Genomic DNA, 22,313 nt, shown 5'->3' on the forward strand with positions numbered 1-22,313 from the left:
TCCTTCTCGTTCTCGCCTCTATCTCCGTGCTGGTGTCACTTGTCACTCTTTTTATTTTATTTTATTCATTTCGGACGTAACTCAAGAAACAAACTGTAAGGATTTCAGCCTTCTTTTCCTTCGGCCTTATTGTCTTTACTGATCCACCGCGATATCTCGCAATCAGTCCACCAGCTCTCTTCAGTCATTTATCGGTTTTATACTGGTTAGTAGTTTCCACTGCACTGCCTATTAAGATCTACCCTTCCCTTACTTCCTTACTTCCTTACTTTACTTACTACCTTCCTTCTCCTTCTGCCTCGTCCCTTTGTCGTACTGTACATTAGTACTCGCTCCTCGCCGTAGGCGGGAGCGAGTATATGTATGTTGTAGCTCACTGCGAGTCGACTGCCGTGCCCCCCGAAAACATCCCCGTCCATAATGTTTTTACCCTTCGCTATACACCCCTTCTTCCCTCCCTCGTTTGTAGGATCGCAGTTCCCCCCTCCTCTTTCATCGATCGATTGAGCGAGTAGTCCTACTACTGCTTGGCCATTCTCCTACTACAAACTCCTTTCTCCCCCCCACACCCCCCCTCCTCCTACTCACCCGCCTTTCCTGAACGGTTTTTTTTCTGACTCCAGTAGGATCTTGATCTTGATCGTGGGATTGTTTTGATTTTTTCACGTCTACCTTGTAGCCGGTTTATCTTGGTTGGGTTGACTTAGGTAAGTGTCTCAGTTTATTAGGCTTTTCTCCAACGCGGCTAGGCTACTACTACTCGACATCGACATTAGACTTACTTTTATTTTCTTTTTCTTTCGTTCTTATGCAGGTCAATGAGGCAAGCGTGAAACATAGCTTCCAATTACACACCTGCTGTCCAGGCCTATTGCAACCAAGCTGTGCCAGAGACAGAGACAGACAGAGACAGAGACGGGTTTAGAAGAGAGAGAGAGAGAGAGAGAGCGTGGGTGAGCGAGTGAGCGAGGGTGCAACTCCTTTATGCCCCATTGCGAGGCGGGCACTCTATTCTAGCTTGCACTCACTGCTACTGATAGCTACTACCACAACCACAATTGCTACTCCTACCGTCAATACCATCCAACCGTCTATATACCAGCCAATAACAACCAAGAAGTACAAAACAATATACGCAGTCAAGGGCCAAAGGACCCCCTCCCATCTGTGGCCCTGAGCGCTGCTGTCGCTCTAATATCTGCTTGCTTACCTCAAGACAAACCAGTCTATAACGACCGGCCATGTCGCTCCCCAAGCCCGAAACCCAACTCGGCACCCACTGTTCGACAATCTTCAACGACACCCTCTACGCCTACTCCTCCACCGCCTTCCAATCCATCTCCCTCACCAGCGGCGCCGAATGGCAGACACTCCCCACAAACATCAACACAGTCGGCTCCGAGTGCGTCCACGCACACAAAAACACCGCGCAAGAAGCACTCTACATTGTCGGCGGCACAACCTCCAATGCCTCCGCGATCCCTGCAAACGGCTTCATGGGCTTGCAGCGCTACCTCTTCAACGACAAGAAGTGGGAGACAATAGGGCTCCCTGTGGCTGTCACGTATAATTTGACAAATCATGGCGCTACGTTCCTGGAAACAAGCCAGCAGATCATCGTCTTCTCGGGCACCACATGGCCAGACACACAGACGCCCTCCGCAAACACATACCTCATCGCAACCGCCGCACCACACGAAATCACATCTATCCCCGCCGCCGATCCGCTGCTTGCCCCGCTGGTACTACCATGGGGCGATGGCGCCGCGCTTATTGTCGGCGGTGACGAGAATAATAGGGGGCTGCGGACGTTCACGCCGGGGAGCGGGTGGGCGGCGCTGGAAATGAGCTTGGCGTCGGGCCTGCCGGCGAAGGGGAAGGCGGGCGTGAGTCTGATGAATGGCGATGATGGGAGTAGGATGCTGTATACGTTTGACCTGACGACGGGGCCGACGGGGGTCACGCAGTTGCTGGTGAAGGAGGCGGATGCGGCGACGAGGGTGCGGGGGAGGCAGGAGACGTCGGCCGCCGCGTCCGCGCTGACGGCGTCGAATTGGCCGAGCTATAATGATACGCTGGCGCCGACGCTGACGATGGATGGCGTGTCGGTGGCGTATGAGGGGGACATGGTGGTGATCAGCCCGGCCGACGACTCGTACCCGCTCGCCGTCTTTGACGCCCGCACAAACTCGTGGAAGAACACGACGGAGCTCTTTGGCGTCACCAGCGACGAGAACGAGAAGTCCATCTCGACTTTCTCGGCCAACCCGAGTACCTCCTCTACAAGCACCTCCCCGCTGCCCACCGGCACGTCCACCACCGAATCCTCGACCACAACAATTGCAGCGAGCTCAGACTCCACCGGGCTGTCAACAGTCCAGATCCTATTCATCGTCCTCGGCGTCATCCTCGGCATCATCGCCGCCCTCGGCATCGCACTGGTCCTCATAAAACGCCGCCGCAAGCAGAAAAACGCCAAACTCGGCGGCGCCCGCCGCATGAGCTTCCAAGACCGCGGGACCTCTTACATGCAAGAAGATCCCGACACCGCCCCGCTCCCACCGCGCTTCCCCCGCCCCGCAATCGACAGCTGGGCCTCCAAAGACATCGAAAAACCGCCCTTCTCCCGCGACGGGCCCATCGTGACCGCCATCGGCGGCCAGGGCGTTATCTCATCAAACCACGCATCCGCCCTCCCCTCCGGCGACCCAAACATGCCCGCCCGCAGCTCTGGCTGGAGCAAGTACTTCTCGGGCAACGAGCTCGCCATGCCGCAGCGCTCGTACGCGCACTCGGCACACTCGTCAACATACACTGACCTCTCCATCTCCTTCCCGACACTCAAGAGCGCCGCCCCCGTCCGCGAGGGCCAGATCCACCCGAACCCGTTCCTGCGCAGCCCGGGCGTTGGCGTGGCCGCAAGCGGCCTGGCCACCCCTTCCTCGGGCGTCATGTCGTACCACGAAGCCAGCGGATCTAGCAGCCTCCAGAGATCGGGGTCGAAAGGATTGATGCTGCAGGATCCGGGCGTGGGCGTCAGTTCGCCATCCGGCCAGCGCAGGAGCAGTGGCGCGTCGGTGTCGTCGATGGGCGCGAGTGAGTATTCGAGCGGCGTGCCGGAGAGTCTGGTCGACCATGAGTGCAATGGGCCCGGCGGATGGAGCCCGGTCGGCGGGAAGGGGTGCGAAGCGCGGGGACAGGTTACCAGTAGCTTGTATCCGGATAGTCCCGGGCTGTATCCGCCTGGCAGAGCGATGGTGGCGAGTAGTGTGTATCCGGATAGCCCAGGGCTGTATCCACCGGCGCCGGCGGGGAGGGGGCCGGTCGCGAGCAGTGTGTATCCGGATAGTCCAAGGTTGCAGGTTAGGGCTTTGGCGGTGAACAAGGCGGGGGATCCGCAGCCAGGGCAGGATGTGGATAATCTTAGCTGGTTGAATCTGAGGCAGTAGGGAAAGCATTTGGGGTGGAAAATGGGGTGGGTTTAGTTCTTTTTCTTACTTGCGGGATATCGATATGGTATGAATAGCTTCGGGGCGTCTTTCTTGTATGTAAGTATAGTTATGTAGTTGTTTGATAGAAGCCGCTTACCTTTATGTACCTACACGGGAGGACATGTATAGGCTGATACCCCCTCCCCATCTCTTCTTTCGTTGTATTCTTCACTTCTGCTGTTGATAAGCCTCTTTCTTTTTCACTTCTCTTATATTCTTTTCATATCTTCATCGTATTGACCATCTGACAGCGAGCTAGCGGGCTTTGTGGCTTTTTTCTGACTCTTTTCTTTATGTCTATTCTTCTTTTTCTTTTCTTTATTCGTGATTACACTTACACTCATTCTGTTTACTTCGATTCTTGACACTCTTTTATTATTATTATTCTTTTTCTTCTATCTTTTGCCTCGTTGGGCTGTAGCTGGTTTTCTTCTTTTTCTTTTTCTTTTTCTTTTATATAGGGAGGATAGGGGTGCTGGGATCGAGCGGGGGATTAGTGGGCTTGGGATGGCGGGGAGGGGTGGGGAAAAGGGGGGAGGGCGGGATGGGGAGTGGGGATAGGTAGTTAATTTACGAGTGGATTTTGGAATTATGAAGTGCGGGAGGTGCGAAGAGTGAAGAGTGATATATACCCAGAGGTCCCTCACTCCTTTACGTGATGCAACGACCATACAATCCACATTTCTCAACACCGAAACTAGCCACCAAGATGCCAAGTGTATTTATGCTAATCTACAAGGTGGAGATCACAGTATTGGCAAGAGTCACCATGGATAGCTGTTGCTTGTTCTTTAATCACCATTGTTTGTCGGAAAGTCTCAAAAAGCGAATACTCTATCGCAGAGACTGCGTATATCATGCGTATATATCTTATCCAGACGTTGTATTATGTGAAATTTGGGTGCTGCTGAGTGTTTCTGAGTCAGGGACCCCTGGGGCACAGTAGAGGCTGCGTCCCCCAGCCTTCTCGTGGTTGGCTGTAACTTTCCGGGAAGGTTAGCGGAATAGGAGCTAACACATGTTACAACGGCTACGTGGTTGTAATTGGTGCAGCATATATGTTAGTTTTGAGACCCTATAAAGTTTAATCCAATACGCAATCATCACCACTCTCATCTTCCTACATCCTCCAGGCGCCAGATAGCAAGACCTCGATCACCAACAGCTAGCCTGAGACATTGTAGCAAATGAAAGGCACGAACCTTACTTACGGATGAGGCTGGGCACGAGACAGCAGGAGAAGTATAAATTCGTCCTACGGTTGCGGAAAGAACCTTAAATAGACGCCGAACCTGTGGTGGGTGCCAGTGTTGGTCCCCCATTTTCCTGACCACAGCTTCAGGTATAGTGGTCTTCTAGTATAGGGGATGCTACATGTGGTGATAGTATTTCATGGTGTCAGGTCGGTATGCGGCGGGGAGGGCGGCGGAGGCGGTCATGAGTTATCACTCGGTCATGTGAGCAGAGGCGGAATCAAACAGTGGTGGTGACTGATTGATTGATTACTTTATTAATTGTAAAATAGTGGTAGTGGGGTATGTGCGGTGATGTTTGTGCTCTGTAGGCGAGTATTTGGAGCGGGTAGAATGGGGTTGGGTGGAATACATGTTGTGACTGACTGTGCTCTCTAGATGTTCTGTACCTTCGTCCAATCTATCAATCATCTATCTCCTTATAGCTACGCATTCCTTTATCAACTACAGCGGTTCAACGTCTAATAGCTGGTGGCTGTTGCTAGCGGTGGTGCGGAGAACCTACATGTACGTGTGGTTGGTGGTGGGGGGTTGTGTCTCTGCTCGCGGGAGGTTTTGTGTTGTGCATGGTTGGGGATTCGGCCACAGAGCGGAAGACTTGGGATGGGGAGGTATTGGGGATGAGTGCCTTGGAGTAAAGACATTGGAGAGATGGAGGGAAAGTGTTGGTGGTGGATATCTTGATGGAGAGGTATCATGAAAGGTATCGAGTGATGTATTTCCAGCAGAGCTCTGGGGGCCTGCGAGCAGAATCACTCGTTGCCTCTTCCATCCGTGTCAATCCACGAAAGTACATATATGTAACGCATGCATTTATGTATCTCCCGCTCTCCTCCTAACGCAGCCCACCTACACGTACGCGTACGCCTACCTCCACACCCTAAGCCCTCTCCCTCTCCCACATTCAATCCTTGGCACTTCATCTTGCCATCGGTCAAAAAAAATATCCTAATCTTATATAAGGCCCGTCTCCCCCTCACCTCCCTTCCTTTCTCTTTAGAGCCCATCCCCTGCCTAGCCTTGCTAGTTGGGATCCTTCATCCTTTCCTCCTCCTCCAGGGAGGGATTGGTGGGGGGTTTCAATTAGTCGGTGCTCAAAATGGTATTGAAATAGGTATATGGGCTCTTGAAAACAAAGGGTCCCCTGGGTGGCCCTTTTTTTCAGGGGTGCTTCGGCAGCTTCGTTTTTTCATTGTCTTCCTGGCTGCTGCGAGGGGGTGATGAAAAAATTGGTTCCTTTTGGCTTTCTTTTTTGGGGTTTTGGCTTCTTTTTTGGGTTTGGCTTTTTTTTTGGGTTCTTTGGCTTTTTGGGATCTTGGGCGTTTTGGTTTTTTCTCTCTTTCGGTTTTTTGGTTTGTGGGGTTTCCTTTTGGCTTTTTTCTTTCGGCTTCGGGGTTCTTTTGGGTTTTTTTGGCTCTCGCTGGGTTTCGTTTGCTCTTTGGGTTTGGCTCTTTGGTTCGTGTTGGTTCTTTGGCTTTGGCTCCCTCTTGTTTCTTTTTGGCTCTTTTTTTGGTTCTCGCTGGCTCTCTCCCTCGTTCCTTTGGCTCTCTTCTGCCCCCTTCGGCTTTTCATCTCCTTCTGGCTGCTGCGAGGGGGCGGTGAAAGAAATTTGGTTCCTATCTTCGGCTTCTTCGTCCCCTCCGGCTCCCCGTCCTCCGTTTTACGCCCTATCAGTGATGGGAACGAGCCTGGCCAAGAACTCGAGCTGGAGGTAAAGGCTCGAGTTGTTTGAGCCTAGGCTGGAGCTTTTAGGTGTGTGCTCGTGGGTAAGAGAGCTCGAGCCTGCTCGGCTCGTGCCCATCACTACATGGAGTCCTTCCCCCCGTGCCTGTTGTTCTCGTTGTCCCCCCTCCCCCTCCCTTTGGCTTCCTCCTGGCCCCTTCACTAGGGGCCGTTTTTTTCGTCGTCTTCTGGCTGCTGCGAGGAGGGGATGAAAAGAATGGCTCTTTTTGGCTTACCGTGACCGCCTATAGCTCTTTGGCGGCGCTCCTGTGAGCTATATCCCCAGCCTCTCTGCATCCGATTGAGAAGTTGGCTGCAGGTAAGTAAGGCCGAGTGTAAGCTCTAGAAGCTTGAGCTGGCTCATGGGCTATGTTATCGGCTTAGTGTTGGGCACGAGCCTTGAGTTCGAACTTTCGGCTCGAACACCCCGAACACCCCCCAACCCCCACGAGCTGCCCAAGCCAGCTCGAGCCTTATAAATTATTAGGAATGGGTTGCAATTGATAATGGCGAGATAGGATAAGACAACCAAGATTGATCCCCAAAATCCCTCTTTAAAAATGAAATCCGTTGTCCCCCAGGTATAATAATGGAAGCTTGAGGACCGAGCCTATATAGCTCCTGAGCTCCATAATCCGGGCCAGATCGAGCTTCAGGCCAGGATTGTGCTCAATACTATACCGGACAAGTAGTAGTGTAGTAGATCTAGATACGACTGGACTTTAGTGCAGCAGTCGTTGGGCAGATACATACATAGCAATAATAGTAGAAGATACATGTAGCTAGATATCTCATGCTCCACGGAAAGCTTAAAGAGTACTGTGTACGCCCGAGTGTAATAAACCTAAATCCAACACCTTACATTCTATTTCCTACGTCCCGTTTTCCACGTTCCGTCAGTCGTCAGACCCATGATACACTCGCTCGTGGTGTAACGACCGGGAGTATTTGCGAATTTGCATGAGTAAAGTGAGCGATGCGGTGAGCGAGTGAGGAGTGTGCAGGCTTCCATCCCATCTCTAAAGCCATCCATAGATCGTAATAACAAGCAACACGACCCCATTTCTGCAACGTCTGGTAATCTGGCACTTCCCGGTCGTCCAATACCACACCCAAGCCATGAGTAGCCAAGACCGAGTGATGTCTCATGATCCACTCTACGTAGATCCCGTAGATTCCAAGTTTGCCCAGTGTGATGTAGGGAGAGAATCGTGGTTTGCATTTTATTTTTTCGTTAATATCGTCGTGCAATCGAAACAAACTCACCAATACTATATTTTCACCGCTCAATCCAGCAGTAGGAAATAAACGTAATAAGCAATTGCAGTATTTATTTCCATGCTTATCGCCGCCTAATACACAATTATAGTCCACACTAGTAAAAATCCACCACCACATCTAGATCTACCTATCTAACTGTCAGACGCACCATATAAAGAGAACAACAATCTTTCCCAAAGAGGGTAAAAGGGAAAAACAGGAAGCTAAAAGATAGTAAAGGATATTCAAACCCCGCCGCATATCCGCATCATACACAGACCATACATAAACTGTGCTAAATGGCGCTGTGTATACACTACAAGCAAGGTAGGCAGTTGACAAGATATAACAAAAAGTGTATCCCCGCAAATGAAAAGAAAAAAGAAAAAAGAAAAAAGCTCGGCATAAAGAAACGATACTTCCCCACCACCGCGATCGACATTAGTTTGATTAGTGTTCATGTAATAACACGAACTTAGAACTTATATATAAAGCCCCATTCACCAGGAATAGGCACTCCCGCCATCCACAACTACGACACCGTTCAAGCAGTAGCAGGAGCAGAAGCAGAAAGCTCCTCCTCCAACTCCTCAATGCTCTCCATCAACAAGTCGACGTCCTTCTGGGCAAGGGTCAACTCAGTCTTCGCCTCCCTCAAATGGGACTTCTTCCTCCCCAAGAGCTCCTCCTTCAAGCTCCTGATGACAGCGGGATTCTTTGACGGCGCGATGTCAGTTGGTGTCGCGGCCTTCTTCCTTTTCTCAGCCTCGGCCTCCTTGATGCGGGCTTCACGCTCCCTCGCGGCTAAGGCACGCTTCTCAGCAGCCGACATCGCAGCGGGTGCATCAGGGGGTGCCGCAGGCATGATCCTGAAAAGCCGTATAAAATTGAACTTCTTGGTTTTGGGCTTGTTCCTAGTGCTGCTGCTGCTGAACCCAGTCTCACCGGGGGCAGGGCCGATACCGCGTGGGAAGGCGGGCATTGTCCCAATTGCCGCAGATGCATCGGGGGCTGGGACAACGGGCTCTTGAGCTGCGGCAACCGGGGTAGATGCGGATGCGGATGCGGATGCAGATACAGATGCAGATGCAGATGCAGATGCCGATGCCGATGCCGATGCCGATGCCGATGCCGACGCGGATGCGGATGCGGGTCTGTAGGCCGCGGTAGAGGAACTTGGACCAAAGATGGAGGCGGAGGTGCTCTTCTTTGGAATCTTCGCAGTGGGTGGAGTGACTGATACTGCGGAGGCGACCTCCGAGAGACCATCAGTGGCATCATCGGTGACAACTACCTCTTGCTGCGGCTCGGGCTCGTGCTCACCCTCGTCTTCGGAGAGGTCTAGAATACCCGGGCGCAGGGCGAATGGGGTATCGGGGGCCGCGGAGCTTCCGGCAACTGACCGAGAGCTGTGCCCGTCATCAGAGCTCTGGGCAAGGGCTGCACTGCCGAGCTTGCGGACAAGGGAATGGACGCGGAGCGGCTGGCTCTGGTGCAGGTCTGTCCCGGCGTTCCGCTCAAGAAAATCGGTAGAGAAGCTAGGAGAGCGGGGGTTGGGCCTGACGTGGTCGTCATCAACGGGAGAGAGGGAGGTAGGGGAGGAGATTGGAACGGAGGTGGTGATGGTGGTGATGGTTGGATCACGGGGGACGAGGGTCTCCATGGTTTCAAGTGGGTACGTGCACGGGAGAGTGGAGAGCTTTTCTGAGACCTTTTTGGGGTGATGGGACATTCGCAAGAGTGAATGTCAGTGTGTGAGGAAAAAAGACCGAAGCTAACTGTGAAGGAGAGTAGTCGAGTTTTGTAGGCTTTATGGTTGACGGCTTTTCTCTTTCAGTCAGCGAGGTCTACTGGTTGGGGGTTTTTGGAGAGCTGTGGGAAGAGAAAAACGGGTGTATTCGTACAAGGAAAGTCCAGGATTTATAGACATGTGGGGATGAAGGGGCAACTGACGTGGAATTGGATAGATTCGATGATTAAGTAGACATTACGTGGTTGGACTACGGGGCGTGTCTGCGTCCCTCCTCGATTTGGGCGGGAATAAAAAGCGAGGAGAAATCATCGTGACCGAATAGTCCATAGAGGGAGTTCTAGTTCTAACTGACTCAAGTGGAAGCAAGTGAAGCTAGCCAAACTGTACTTCGTAGATAGCATGCTGCCGTCTTTGATGTTCTTGGCCCCTGGAGCGATCGAACGAGGCATTAAATATTCGTACTGTAAATTCCATGATAGATGCCACGGCGTGATTATTTTCATGATCTCTCGCCTCCGCACCGGAGACAATGTCATCGACAAAGAAAAAGAAGAAGGCGAGAGTTATGGGGAGATGAGTATCTGATGCAGCAGAAGACGTTAGCATGTTGTCGTTGCTTAGAACAGTCAGCAGCGGAGTTGGTATTTTGGTTTTTTGGGTTTGGTAATGTGTGCACTATGCCAGGTGCGGATATTTATTTACTCGTTGGCGTCCGTTTGGCTCATGACGCCTCACTCGGGCTCGCTTGCAACCCGGGGGTGTTTTGTTCATGTAGGTACGTCACCTCCGGGTATTGCAATCAGCTAGCGAGTTAAACCTAATTTATCCAGCACAGTTCTCGCCTTGGAGGGCCAAATGGGCCAAATTCAAGGGCGCGGTATCGCCCACCATGTGGCCTATGGGTTTGGGAAAATAGTGTGAGTGATCAGGCTCTAGAAGCCGTCGTGAGAACAACCCAATATGTACCGGCCCCACTTCTCACTCACTGCTAGACTTATGTATGAACACTACCCAGTAAGAGGAGGGGACGCATGAATAGAATTATGGAGTGGAAAAGTGCTCGTCACAGGACCCGGAAGTTCTAAATCCAGGAGTATTGCTCACCACTGGTACGACAAGCCACCCCACCCCTCCACCCCTCTTTCTGAAAGAAAAAAGGGATGGAGGATGGGATGCGAGTGAAACAGTGGGGAATATCGATACATGTAGTTTGACCAGAACCAAATACCCTGAGCGCGAGGTAAGACGATGCCATTTTGAATTGGGCTCGGCTCCGTGGGGCGGCCGTAAGTCAAAGTTTCTGAGATGGTAAGCTTATTAGAGTGTTTTAGCTACACCCGATCTCCGAAATCTTTGGCCAAAACACTCTATTAATAGTAGGTAGAGTAGAAATACTACGTGCAACCTGTTTAGGCATGATTGGCGTCATGCACTATCACTCGGAAAGGAAGATATGTCGAAATATCGCCTCGTAAAAAGTCGGTTTTGTTGTAATTTCTAAGAATAGGTTCAAATTATCGAGGCTCCGAAACAATTGTCTAGAAGGAGAGATCTTGCTGCCTCGACCTCGTCTACTCGACCTCGTCTACTCGACCTCGTCTACTCGACTGAGGTTAATAAGTACTCCAGTCCCTGAACGGCCTGGAACAACATTTCTTACAATCAGAGTCTGTGATCTCTTTTCGCACCCACTCATGCTGTAGTTTGTTCGTACTCTCCACAATTTTGTGAGATCATAGTGGGAGGGCCTGTTATGGGTCTCGAGACCCGGAGACTTTGCGTCTTTGGTACTACATAGTCGGTTGCCTTCATATTTTTGCCCCTCTTCCCTTACAACCGACTACCTACGCAACTTTATGCAGTGATTCCCACCACAGCGTCAATGCTCAACACCAAGCGGAAATCATCGTCATTTGACTTGTCCTCTGGATCTTTCTTGTTGATATCTCTTCGTTCAGCGGGGGCAACTACATATCGGCCCGGCTGGAATCTTTATAAATTAATCAACCTACACCTATTCCGTCAGTTTTATCTTATCTTGCTAGCGTTTATACAACTGACTCACGAAGGAACATTTTCGACCACAGTTACACCTCTCGCAACCGGCGTTCGTCATAAGTACTCGTAGCTTGTGCGCGGAGTCTTCCGGCTCGCTCTCCTTCGCTTAAATTTGGAGACTTCTTTCATGGCTTAGTAACATATATTGAAATACCCTATTGGGAATAGTTGATGGTCGTATCATATGTTATCACTCGAAAGACCCGAGGCTTGGCAACCCCCAATTAACCTCGTAGCGACTGGGTGTAGAATTCGAGGGAGTTCTTGTATCCACGATAGAATTCCTCTCTATCCCTTGGATGTATGGGACAGTGGGAAAATCTCTCTCATGCATTAGCGTGGCTTATCCAGGAAATGATTGACTGAAGTAAGGCAGCGAACTGCGAACTTTATGGCACCGTTAAGTATTCCCAAGACCGACAAAGGCAGAAAGCTGCTTACCCGGACGTTTTCTCACCCAAATTCAAGGTCACATGACGTTCATGCATGAGAGAGATTTTCCCACTGTCTCATACATCCAAGGGATAGCAGCCTGTTTGTATCTGTTTAAAAAGAATTTTAGATATCTCAGGGTCTCGTTCGCTAGTGTGACAAAAACTTCAGGGTGTGCTGTGGAGTACCGTGAGCCTTGGCGGATATATACTCCTAGCCTTTCAAGCCATCAGGCGTGTACGCCCATTCATGCCTTAAAACACCCGCTTGAAGTATAACTCGAGATAGCGAACTCGCACAGCCGGAATTCTGTTGGCTCAAGAACTCCAAAACCATAGTCCCAGGAGGTGTTGATGGCCCGGAGATCTAGTGCTCCTTTAAAAGACCTTGCGTTAATCTGGACCTGCCTGTTCTTTTAAGCTTGCTAGATTGTGTAGCAGCCATATGGAAGGGACAGTAGTCTTCTCCGGGGTGTTCCCCGCGCAGTTAAAGTAGCAAGCGAAGCCATGTTCCGTCCTGTCCTAATAATATGACCCTCCTGATATGCAGTTTTCGAAGTGACTACCTGCACGATGCGTTGCCATCTGAAACCGACCAACGTGATAGGAGCGCTTTTCGTGCTGCAGGAATCTTATGCAGCCAGCCACAGGGAGAGCTCACAAGAAGGAGAACATTGCTGAGAGCTGATGATTGTTAGTTTAAGCGTCCTTGATGGAGCTGATTTTTTGTAGTTGAGATAGCAATAACGCGCGAGAAGTTGGTGGGTTTTGGATGATCAGTGGGGGACGCGACGAAAGCTTAACCCGCAGGGTTTCTTCCCCTAACCCTGACAACTAGTAGGAGCCGCAAGTTGATGGTGTTCGACCCCCCACTACCACCACAATTAGCTGAAGCAACATCTCGGTTCAATCGTCCGTTTTTCATTTTTTATCTCTGAGGGACATTTTCTACAACAGCTACATGGACGCCCGTTGCTGCTATCCGACCTATAAACTGTAGCAGTAAAATGGGCTTGCTCAAGGTATCTCCAGTCTAGTTTAACTAGACGTGTCATCATTCTATGTACAACCGCAGGAAAAAAGTGAGGAAACAATGAGTAGCGTGACAACGAGTGCGTCTAACTTGACATCCCCACACCCGCAATACAGTCTCACGAGTATTCCCTAGCCATGCCTTTTGACAAGTCCGGAAAGTGAAGAGAGGCTACTCTTAATGAAAACATAAAAGTTATTGAAGCCCAAGCTAGGGAAGAGTGGGAAAGGCTAGATTGGGAAAATGTATATAAAATCATTGACAGCATACCAAAGAGAATTGCAGCAGTAGTAAAGAACAAGGGAAGTCATAAAAAGTGGTAAATATAGTTCAGAGGCCGTAGTATCTATTCTGTATCTCATTGTGTAGTCATATTACTTCTATTCGTTTCCATTTTCACTTTTTCATTAGGGTTCTGATTGGTTGCACTCGTTGTTTCCTCACTTTTTTCCTGCGGGTGTACAAAGGCCGTTATTACCACTGGGACTCTGACAATGAAGCATCACTACCGCAGGCCAGAGCCTGCACCCTCTATAGTACAGCACTACTATCATCACTCTTGAAATAGTACGCTCGGCACATTTCATAGTATTGGAGGATTCTCATTTGTCATCATGAGTCACGGGTTCTGACTCTTTCTCTCTCTGGTATTTATTAGTCATGTTTTTCTATTACTCATACGTCTATGATTCACTATGTTTTGTGTTACCTTTCTTTAGTATAAATACGGGGCATTCCTTCCTCTAGTTAGTTGGAATAACACGCTCAATTACTACACTTCTCTACATTTATTTTCTCTAATCACTACATGTATTATGGCGGTAGATTATATGGGATCTCCTCCACTGCAACCGCCAGCAGCCGGAAGCACACCAGTCCACGGACCTGAATTCCTGGGCGTATAACCCGTGAAGTGCAGGTCGGGGAATTTGAAGACGGGTGCTTGCTTTCTGGAGCACTGCATGTGCTCTTTTGTATCATCTATGACGATAAATATACCGATTATAGGCTCCGTACCACACACAACATAGTTAGAAATCTTAAAGACACGATAACACCCACCAGCCAACCGGCTGATGAAGGCTGCGGGGTATTTATGCCTTGGCCAATTGGATCAACGTCACATATCCCATAAACCGTCGAGACAATGCTGACGCCTTTTTCACAAGGCCAAGACGTGGCTAGAGCCAATAGTTTCTGATAGTTTTGCTGATCTCTTACTCGATTTTGCTGTGACCTTTTGTTTCACAAGAGGGGTGTCAGCGTTGACGGTTTACGGGATAGCTAAATAATTCAAACTGTACTCAAATTCTTCCAGACTTCAAAAGTATCGGAGAGTGGAGGGTAACTTAGGAATAATTGCTTCCGAGCCTGGTGTACCCATACTAGTGATCATCTGAGGCGCGGGTGTGCCCAAACAACGGATTGAAAATGTTTAAATCGATGCTCACTTCTAAAGCAAGGGAGAATACCTGCCTGCAGTGTTAGTAAACCACTGACATTCTCAAACGGGCCGAGGCTGCATATGTACCGTTCTCATTGCATGACACGCGGACGGGTGAATCGATCTTTTCTGCAGCATGGTTACCGACTGGCCTGGAAACGGTAACGGGCCTCTTTATATAAGGTTCTTGTCCAGATAGGATTTTCATGATATCCCATGGTCGGGAACCGAAACTCTTCTTATCTTGGGGCAACGAGCTAGATAGGCTGGACAATTGGTTCTTGAGTACTGCAGCTGTCTATTATCCATAACCGTTATATTTACCGTCAGTTATGGTGTCAAAGGATGGCAACCTCTTCGGGATTGCACAAGTTGATAGCTGGTAGGCATGAAGCCGCTCATCAAGCCAGGAATTGAATTATTGGAGGATTCTCGGCATATACATGCGACCTGTCCACGCAGTCTAGAGTAGACTCACCGCACCGTTATACATATTTAGATTTAGTTGCAAATCGAAGTCTTTGTCAATCAAACCTAAATGACATCACCACCCCACCCACCCCACTTACCCCCCACGTGGCGGGCTTGACCTTGGCAAGGGTTCCAGATGTCTAATCAATATCATTCCTGCGACCCAATGCGGCTTCTGCCGATAACATATAGCTAATGACCTATATGCATAAAACTCTACTCTGCGTGACAACAATTCATAACTATCATAAAAACCCAACCACTCCCAGTACAAAACCTTTCGCCAACCACAACAAGAAAAGCACCAAAAAGCCCACAAGAATAAAGAGAGGCACCCTAAAATCATCATAGCAATGTCCTCCGTCCGCACCAACGTCCCATATGGCCCCCACCCCCTCCAAACCCTGGATGTCTGCCACCAGAACTCCTCCCCCGCTGCACCCTGGCTAATGTTGCTCCTCTCATCCCCTCTCTCCACAAATCTCATACTAATACTTCGCTAGCTACATCCACGGAGGCGCCTGGCGCGACCCCCTGATTACAAAATCTACAGCACACCCGCTCCTGCACCACATCCTCCTCACGCACCCTACCCTCAACGCCGCAACACTAAACTACCGCCTCTCACCGCACCCCGACCAACCTCAAGCCGCCGCCCGCCACCCCGACCACCTCAACGACGTCCTCTCTGGAATCCTCTACCTGCGCGACAACTACGGGGTGGCCCCTAACCGTGTAGTTCTCGTGGGCCACAGCGCCGGCGCAACACTAGTCTTCCAAGTTCTGCCGCAGCTGGGGGCCGCGGGGCTATGGCCAGCGGCTGTTGTGGGTGTCGAGGGTATCTATGACCTTGTGGGACTAGTCGACGAGTACCCAGGGTACGCTGGGTTTGTTGAGGGCGCGTTTGGAGAGCGGGAGAAATGGAGTGCGGCGTCGCCAGGGTGGGAAGGATGTACGGGATACAGAGGAAGGACAGTGCTGGTACACTCGGATGACGATGAGTTGCTGTCGTGGCGGCAGTCGCTGGCATGGAGGGCACGAATCGAGGGAACGAGGGGGAGGGGGGGGAAGGGGCAGAGGGTAAGGCTTGTGAGGGCACGAGGCCTTCATGACGAGGTCCCGGAAGGGAGGGAGCTTGCGGGAGTGGTGAGTGAGTTGGTGGGCGAGATGACAATCAAGGAGACGGAGGTTAGGCATATGTTATAGACAGGAGACCGGTACGATAGGGAAGTCAACACTGTAACAATTATTTAGATTTCTAGGTACTGCTAATAATGACTTCTCATGAGCTCTCTTTGTCAAGCTTCCTCGAGTGATACCACGTGACTCATCCATTTCGCTCTTCTCGAACAGAAAAAGAGATTTCTCCATCCCTCACCCCCTCTTCTGCCAATGTTTGTTATCGTTTTCGTTCCTTTTTCTTGTCTCCCTCTTCGGGCACAAACGGATGGTCCGTGCGAGTGAGGGGTTGTGGGCCGCTCATATCCGAGATAACCGGCGAACGAGTGATTGTGTGTGCTCCCGCACCGAAAACATGGGTAAAGCATTGCACTACACACCTTCCACTCGCTATCGGAGAGCAATAAAAAAAAATCAGGAATGCGGTCGTTGTTTCCCCACACAGGCTTTGTATCTTACTTTGGTATGTAGAGGATTAGTTAGTTATGTACAGTGACATCAGCACATATTTTCATTTATTCACTCGTGGATTATATTAATTGCCCTGCATGGAGCGGTAACGTATGGCATGTATGGTATGGGAGGGTGCACAAGATAAGATTTCCCTTGGCCATCTAGATCTCCCACGTGTAGTGCGTGGTGTGCGATGTGAGCCCCGCCCCCGCCGGCTAATGTTTGAATTTGTCCGAGTAGTGTCGGCGATGAGCTTTGCCGTGCCGTCGGGATGCATTTTTTGCCGGTTTAGGCGCGTAGACGCCCATTAAACGAGGTGGTGTGTTCTTTTAGAGTACAGCGGAGCGGTGTGAGGATATTGTACGGATAAAACGTGGAAGGTCGACAGGTGGGAGCTATATTTATCACCACTGAGATTTGATTCTGCACGTAGGTTCACATATAAATGCAGTGCCTGTTAAGTGCAATTGTTGACTATATATCGAAGCTTTCAATTAGGCAGCTTCGATATAGAGTACCCTATGATACTGCATAGAGGCACATAGTAGGTATCCACAGTAGAGTACCTTGGTAGATAAGTACATATATATATGTATCTTCTGTCATATGTGCATACAATCACACCATAAGCCCGCTGCACTATCAGTACGGGGTTCCGTTGCACGTTGACAGGTAGAAGTTTAAATTACTGATCGACAGAACGGGACAGGGTTGCCGCGGCCGCTGAAGCTTGTACGGGGAACCTTGAAAAACTTACATGTAGTCTTCTCTCCCCCGATCATCCTGGTACTTCGTCAAGCAGGGGCAGCTCTAAGGCATGTACGTATCGCCTGTTTACTGCATACCCTGAATATCATTTCTTCAAATCGCAGCCCTCGGAGATAGACTCCACCTGCCGATATCTGGACTATGGGCATCTATCCTTCAAACGATTGATGAGTGCTAGATTCTAGAACTAGACTCCAATATCTGGACCGTGAACATCAATTCTTTCTGTATCTCCCAGAGTTGCACCACCTCTGAGAACTGCAGAGAAAGTAAGGTACCCCCGACCTCCTGAGCTGGAATATAAGATGAATACTAACGGAAACTTAGTGGCAGAGCTCCAGAGAACGAGTACTATTATTCAGACATCTCTGGACTGCCATAGCTACATGTATGTAGTTCCATCATATTTGGGACTCAGGCATTCCTTGGAGAGTATGGGAAGTGATCCAGGGAGATGGATATACAAACACGTTAGTACCACTTTCTCTCCGAATCAAACTACTCCAGAACTAACCATCGGGCGAGTGAATAGACAGAGCCGCAAAAGCCCTTGGGACAACTCTCTTTATTACTGTGTCTGGACCTTCCGCTTCACTGGGCCAGCAGCGATCCTGGTAGGATGAGCTCCATCTGAATATAGAGGATTGAAGAAAAGCACCTGCACCTCACATCGAGCAGCGGTATTGGTGCCGGGGGTGCAATTCGAAACATATGTATGAACCCAAACACACCCTCCTCTCCCGTTAAGAAGAATACTTGTACCGACCATCTCGTATAGCCCAGAATGAACAGCCATCCCATCGATCCCTCACATGCACATCGCTGGAGGAATTCGGGTTGGATACGCTTGGAGCAAACCTGGCCGGAAGGATAGGCTTATGTCTCCGGTTATTACCGTACCTGCTTCCTCTCTTCTGTTTTGTCCTATACTGACGGCTGGCTACACTGTCGTAGTGATATATACCGATGTGGGCACAGGTCAAGTTGCATATTCATAACCCTATTCAATAGGTAGGTGGGTTGCCGGTTGGAGGGTTGGAATAGTATGATGTTGGCTGTCGTCCTCCAGCTACACCTACACAAATAAGATAAGAAGCAAGCATATTGGAGGGGCTCGAGGAGGAAGATATGGATGTAAATAAAACGTAGTAGCTCAAGAAATGAGAAAAAAACACGTGGAGTTTTGAGTTAGTCCCGTGATTCAGAGATACTGTATTCAAAGAGTTTTCTCCGCCGAGTAGTGAGTGCTATTAATTGTGTGTATTATATTGCGACCCTTTTCTTGATAGTGATATGATGCATAACATGTAGATCAGATACTACATGGAAGTTGAGGAAACAGTACCGCCTGGCTGAATTTTATATAACTTGAGAAACGAGGCACATACATATATATTTTCGCAGAACTAAATGTATAAAGAACAAAGTACTAGTGAAATATAAAGGAAATATTAAAGAGAGTAATAACAAAAGAATCTATGGTCACGACTGAGATTTTACACCCACAAATATACCAAAGTCATAGCCGGGCCTCCTAGATGAGTGGTTAAACACAAAGTATGAGAAAAGATATATCGGAGGCGGAAAAACAATTCCTTCGTGGATCTTTTCATCGCCACATCCTCTAGTATTCCCCATATGAAGCCCTGAATTAGGAAAGGAGGTATTATAGAGAACTCGTTCTCATATAATTGCATCCCCCCCAATTCCCTCCCTCTCCGAGCGCCTGAAACAAAACGCCTCTCATTAACATTTTATCTACCTGTTCTACTCGCAAAAATCGGTCCTTGAAAATACTTAACCCCTCGAACCACGCTTCTTCTGAATCTTTCTAGCCTTTTTAGCGTTATCTTGCACCTTTTTTTCTTGCTCTCTAGCTCGGCGTTCGTTCTCTCTTTCTTCTCGCTCTCGCTCTCGACGTACTCTCTCCCTTGCTTCTAGATCTCTAACTAGACGTACGTTCTCTCTTTCTTCCTGCTCTCGCTCTCGACGTGCTCTTTCCCTTGCTTCTAGCTCTTTAACTAGGCGTACGTTCTCTCTTGCTTCCTGCTCTCGCTCTTGACGTGCTCTCTCTCTTGCTTCTAACTCTCTAACTAGACGTACGTTCTCTCTTGCTTCCTGCTCTCGCTCATGACGTTCTTTCTCTCTTGCTTGTCGCTCTCGCTCCTGGCGTTCTCTCTCCATTGCTACTCGTTCTCGCATTTGTGCTGCTCGATCTCGTAATTGTTGTTCTACCTCCCTTGCTTTTCGCTCTCGCTCTTGACGTTCCTTTTCCTTTTTTTCTCGCTCTTGACGTTCTTTTTCCTTCGCATCTCGCTCTCGTGCTTGACGTTCGTTTTGCCTTGCTAGTCGATCTCGCTCTTGTTGTTCTCTCTCCCTTATTTTTCGATCTCGCTCTTGACGTTCTTTTTCTTTTTCTTTTTGCTCTCGCTCTTGACGTTCTTTTTCCTTTGCTTCTCGCTCTCGCGCTTGACGCTCTTTCTCCCTTGCTTTTTGCTCTCGCTCTTGTTGTTCTTTCTCTCTTGTTTCTCGCTCTCGTCTTTGACGATCTCCCTCCTTTGATTCTCGAGCTTTCTCCCGTAGGAACGACTTTAGGTGACTGCTAGCATCGGTGGGGTCTGCACCGTCTGGTAGCTCTGCATTTTTCAGTTTCTTTGTTATTTTCCGGTGAAGGTGCTCTCTATGCTTCCTGAGGTTTTCATCGGCGCGATTTTTGGCCTCTTCGCATTCAATCATCTGGTTGTATACGATGTCGGTGGTTACGGTGGTTTCGTCATCTTCACGCACACGATCAGCGTTGATGTTGACATGGGAGAAGGAAAATATTGGGGAGTCGGGTATTTCGATGCCCGAATCATGAGTTGTTTCTGTTTCAAGGTCCGAATCATCGAATGCGTCAAACTCCGAATTATTATAGTATTCTTGAACACCAGGCCTGAAGGTCCTATATCCTTGTGGTTGGGGGGTAATTCTCACAGGGGTGATATCCGGGAGGCCAGTATTATAAGGGGTAGTGTTTGGGGAGCTGATATTTGAGGGAGCGATATTTGAGGATGCGATCTTGAGGAGAGGATATTCGAGAAGATATTCATGTGCTGAATAGTGTATTAAACGAACGTGCTTTCTAGTAGTATCATCAATGAATACCAGGTTGGCACAGACGTCAAGGAGTGTTCTTTCATCTAGTACTCCTATCCTCCTGAGTCTGGGATCCGCAAAAACCTCGTTTTGAAGCTCAATAACTGTCAACGGCCGCCTGGCCGTAACAATCAACGTGAGAACTTTGAGTGCTACATCTGTACGGGTCTGTTCTAATCGTTGAATTCTTTTCATAAATCCCTCATAGGCAGCGTTTAGAGGCCTACTTTTAGACCATGAACCTCTCACCCAGTCCACCGCGTCCAGAATGTTTTCTACGCTAGTCTGTTGACAGATGTATTCGACATTAAATCGCGCAAGTAGGAATCTATCGAGTTCGGTCAGAATAAGAGACTGCAGTTTGCAATATGTTATGTAATAATACTTGCATTCCTCGAGAGCATTTAACTAGATCGGATATAACATTATTTTTTACCCTCGAGACAAAGCGTATTGATGTTAGATTCTCATTAATTTTTTGTTTCACATAGCTTTCGATGTCTTCCTTCTCGGCTTCGAGCTTTATCTTGGCCACGTACTTGAACGAATCCTGGATGTTTGGTGTGTGCGGTCGACTAGTCACAAATAACTTCATTCCGTCCCCTGCCATGCGATGGCATAAGAAAAGTATCTCCTCTCTTTGATCTTCTTGGACACACTCATCTAGGGCATCAAAAATAAGATACACCCTGGAAAACGCATTTTTGGTTGCAAGGAGCATCCCGTATAAGTCGTCAAAGCTTGGAGTCCTGCCCATTGGCTCAAGCCTATGGTATACATCTTCAACTTCGGCAGGGAGAGATTGGATTTGACTGGCGAGCTGCTTCACCAGGCTTGCAAGAACAAGTATGGGTGTTTGTTGATCTTGCTCTTTAAAGTCAAAGTAGATATAGGCTAGCCCATAACGACTCGCCTTCAGTTGTGGATGTTCCTCAATGTGGTCAATTACGACAGAGCTAAATAAAAATTGTCAGGACCCTCCAAATTGCAAAGTTTATGAATCGAGTGATTTCATACCTCAAAAATGTCTTTCCCACTCCGGCTATCCCAATAATTATTAGTTATTAATGGTTTACTGCGAGGAATAATGTTCATACTTACGAATACCGTGGCCCCAAAGTATTTGGAAATCTGTATCCGAGAACCATTTCATAAACTCTATATCTCTCAATATCCACAGACCTGTATGAGGATGCCGGCGACCTTTGATCTTGCGGTGCTTCTTATAAAAATGCCTAGCGTATATCCAACCCAACACAACCCGACGTTGTTCCACTGAAGTTGGTATAGATTTAATATCCCGTCAAATTAACTTGGGGGCAATTTATGTACTTACTTCTCCCAGAGTTATGTATACCTTTGGTGTTTCGCTCAATTCGTCGTGCGATGGAGCTACACATACAGTTAGAAAAACATAACCAGCATAAACTCTTGGTAAAGTAGGAATACATATGATCGGCGTTGAGTGCTAAAGCAAAAGTGTTTTTGAGCCTGTCAAGCCCTTTAATTGTTTGCTGAGTATCTGCTTCATCCAAAGGCCATTTAAGTCGCCTGAAGAACCACCTCCATCTGGACTGGGGCTTCTCCAGCTTTTTGATAAGTAACTGTACATCCTCTTCACATCTTGTGAGCCGAGGACCAAGCCTCCGGAGTGTTTGCAACGAATCTGGATCTTGCTCAATATGATTTTGTAGAGAAATGAGTACTAGCTTCAGAGAATCGAGCTCGTCTACAAGCCTCTTAATCTGTTCTGAAGCTCCCTTGACCTTTTCACGGTAGCCATGGCCCATAAAGGCTGCTTTTCCGATGACATTGATGAGTGCGACGATAGCGGCAGCCGGCCCCACGATTTCAGCCAT

The 22,313-nt window shown here is 48.9% G+C and overlaps 5 protein-coding genes across 5 annotated transcripts; 3 read left to right on the top strand and 2 right to left on the bottom strand.

Moving 5' to 3' along the window:
• Positions 1 to 1,241: 1,241 nt before the first annotated feature.
• Positions 1,242 to 3,449, top strand: H6S33_007484 (uncharacterized protein; the record flags this gene model as incomplete). The annotated part of the gene is made up of 1 exon (XM_044838838.1): positions 1,242 to 3,449. The coding sequence occupies one exon, from the start codon at positions 1,242 to 1,244 to the stop codon at positions 3,447 to 3,449; it is 2,208 nt and encodes a 735-aa protein (XP_044689020.1).
• Positions 3,450 to 8,270: 4,821 nt separating this feature from the next.
• On the bottom strand, positions 8,271 to 9,389 carry H6S33_007485 (uncharacterized protein; the record flags this gene model as incomplete). The annotated part of the gene is made up of 1 exon (XM_044838840.1): positions 8,271 to 9,389. One exon carries the CDS (start codon positions 9,387 to 9,389, stop codon positions 8,271 to 8,273), a length of 1,119 nt encoding a protein of 372 aa, XP_044689021.1.
• A 5,880-nt stretch (positions 9,390 to 15,269) lies between these two features.
• On the top strand, positions 15,270 to 16,122 carry H6S33_007486 (uncharacterized protein; the record flags this gene model as incomplete). The annotated part of the gene is made up of 2 exons (XM_044838841.1): positions 15,270 to 15,367; positions 15,420 to 16,122. 2 exons carry the CDS (start codon positions 15,270 to 15,272, stop codon positions 16,120 to 16,122), a joined length of 801 nt encoding a protein of 266 aa, XP_044689022.1.
• Positions 16,123 to 16,515: 393 nt separating this feature from the next.
• On the top strand, positions 16,516 to 18,331 carry H6S33_007487 (uncharacterized protein; the record flags this gene model as incomplete). The annotated part of the gene is made up of 10 exons (XM_044838842.1): positions 16,516 to 16,558; positions 17,084 to 17,092; positions 17,248 to 17,367; positions 17,508 to 17,585; positions 17,644 to 17,704; positions 17,767 to 17,786; positions 17,849 to 17,930; positions 17,995 to 18,029; positions 18,095 to 18,212; positions 18,271 to 18,331. The coding sequence occupies 10 exons, from the start codon at positions 16,516 to 16,518 to the stop codon at positions 18,329 to 18,331; spliced, it is 627 nt and encodes a 208-aa protein (XP_044689023.1).
• Positions 18,332 to 19,113: 782 nt separating this feature from the next.
• On the bottom strand, positions 19,114 to 22,313 carry H6S33_007488 (uncharacterized protein; the record flags this gene model as incomplete). The annotated part of the gene is made up of 8 exons (XM_044838843.1): positions 19,114 to 20,341; positions 20,761 to 20,782; positions 20,844 to 20,862; positions 21,404 to 21,410; positions 21,472 to 21,496; positions 21,556 to 21,729; positions 21,791 to 21,846; positions 21,904 to 22,313. The coding sequence occupies 8 exons, from the start codon at positions 22,311 to 22,313 to the stop codon at positions 19,114 to 19,116; spliced, it is 1,941 nt and encodes a 646-aa protein (XP_044689024.1).

Source organism: Morchella sextelata (genome assembly GCF_020137385.1).
Source record: "Morchella sextelata strain SCLS chromosome Unknown scls_23, whole genome shotgun sequence".
Classification (NCBI taxonomy): domain Eukaryota; kingdom Fungi; phylum Ascomycota; class Pezizomycetes; order Pezizales; family Morchellaceae; genus Morchella; species Morchella sextelata.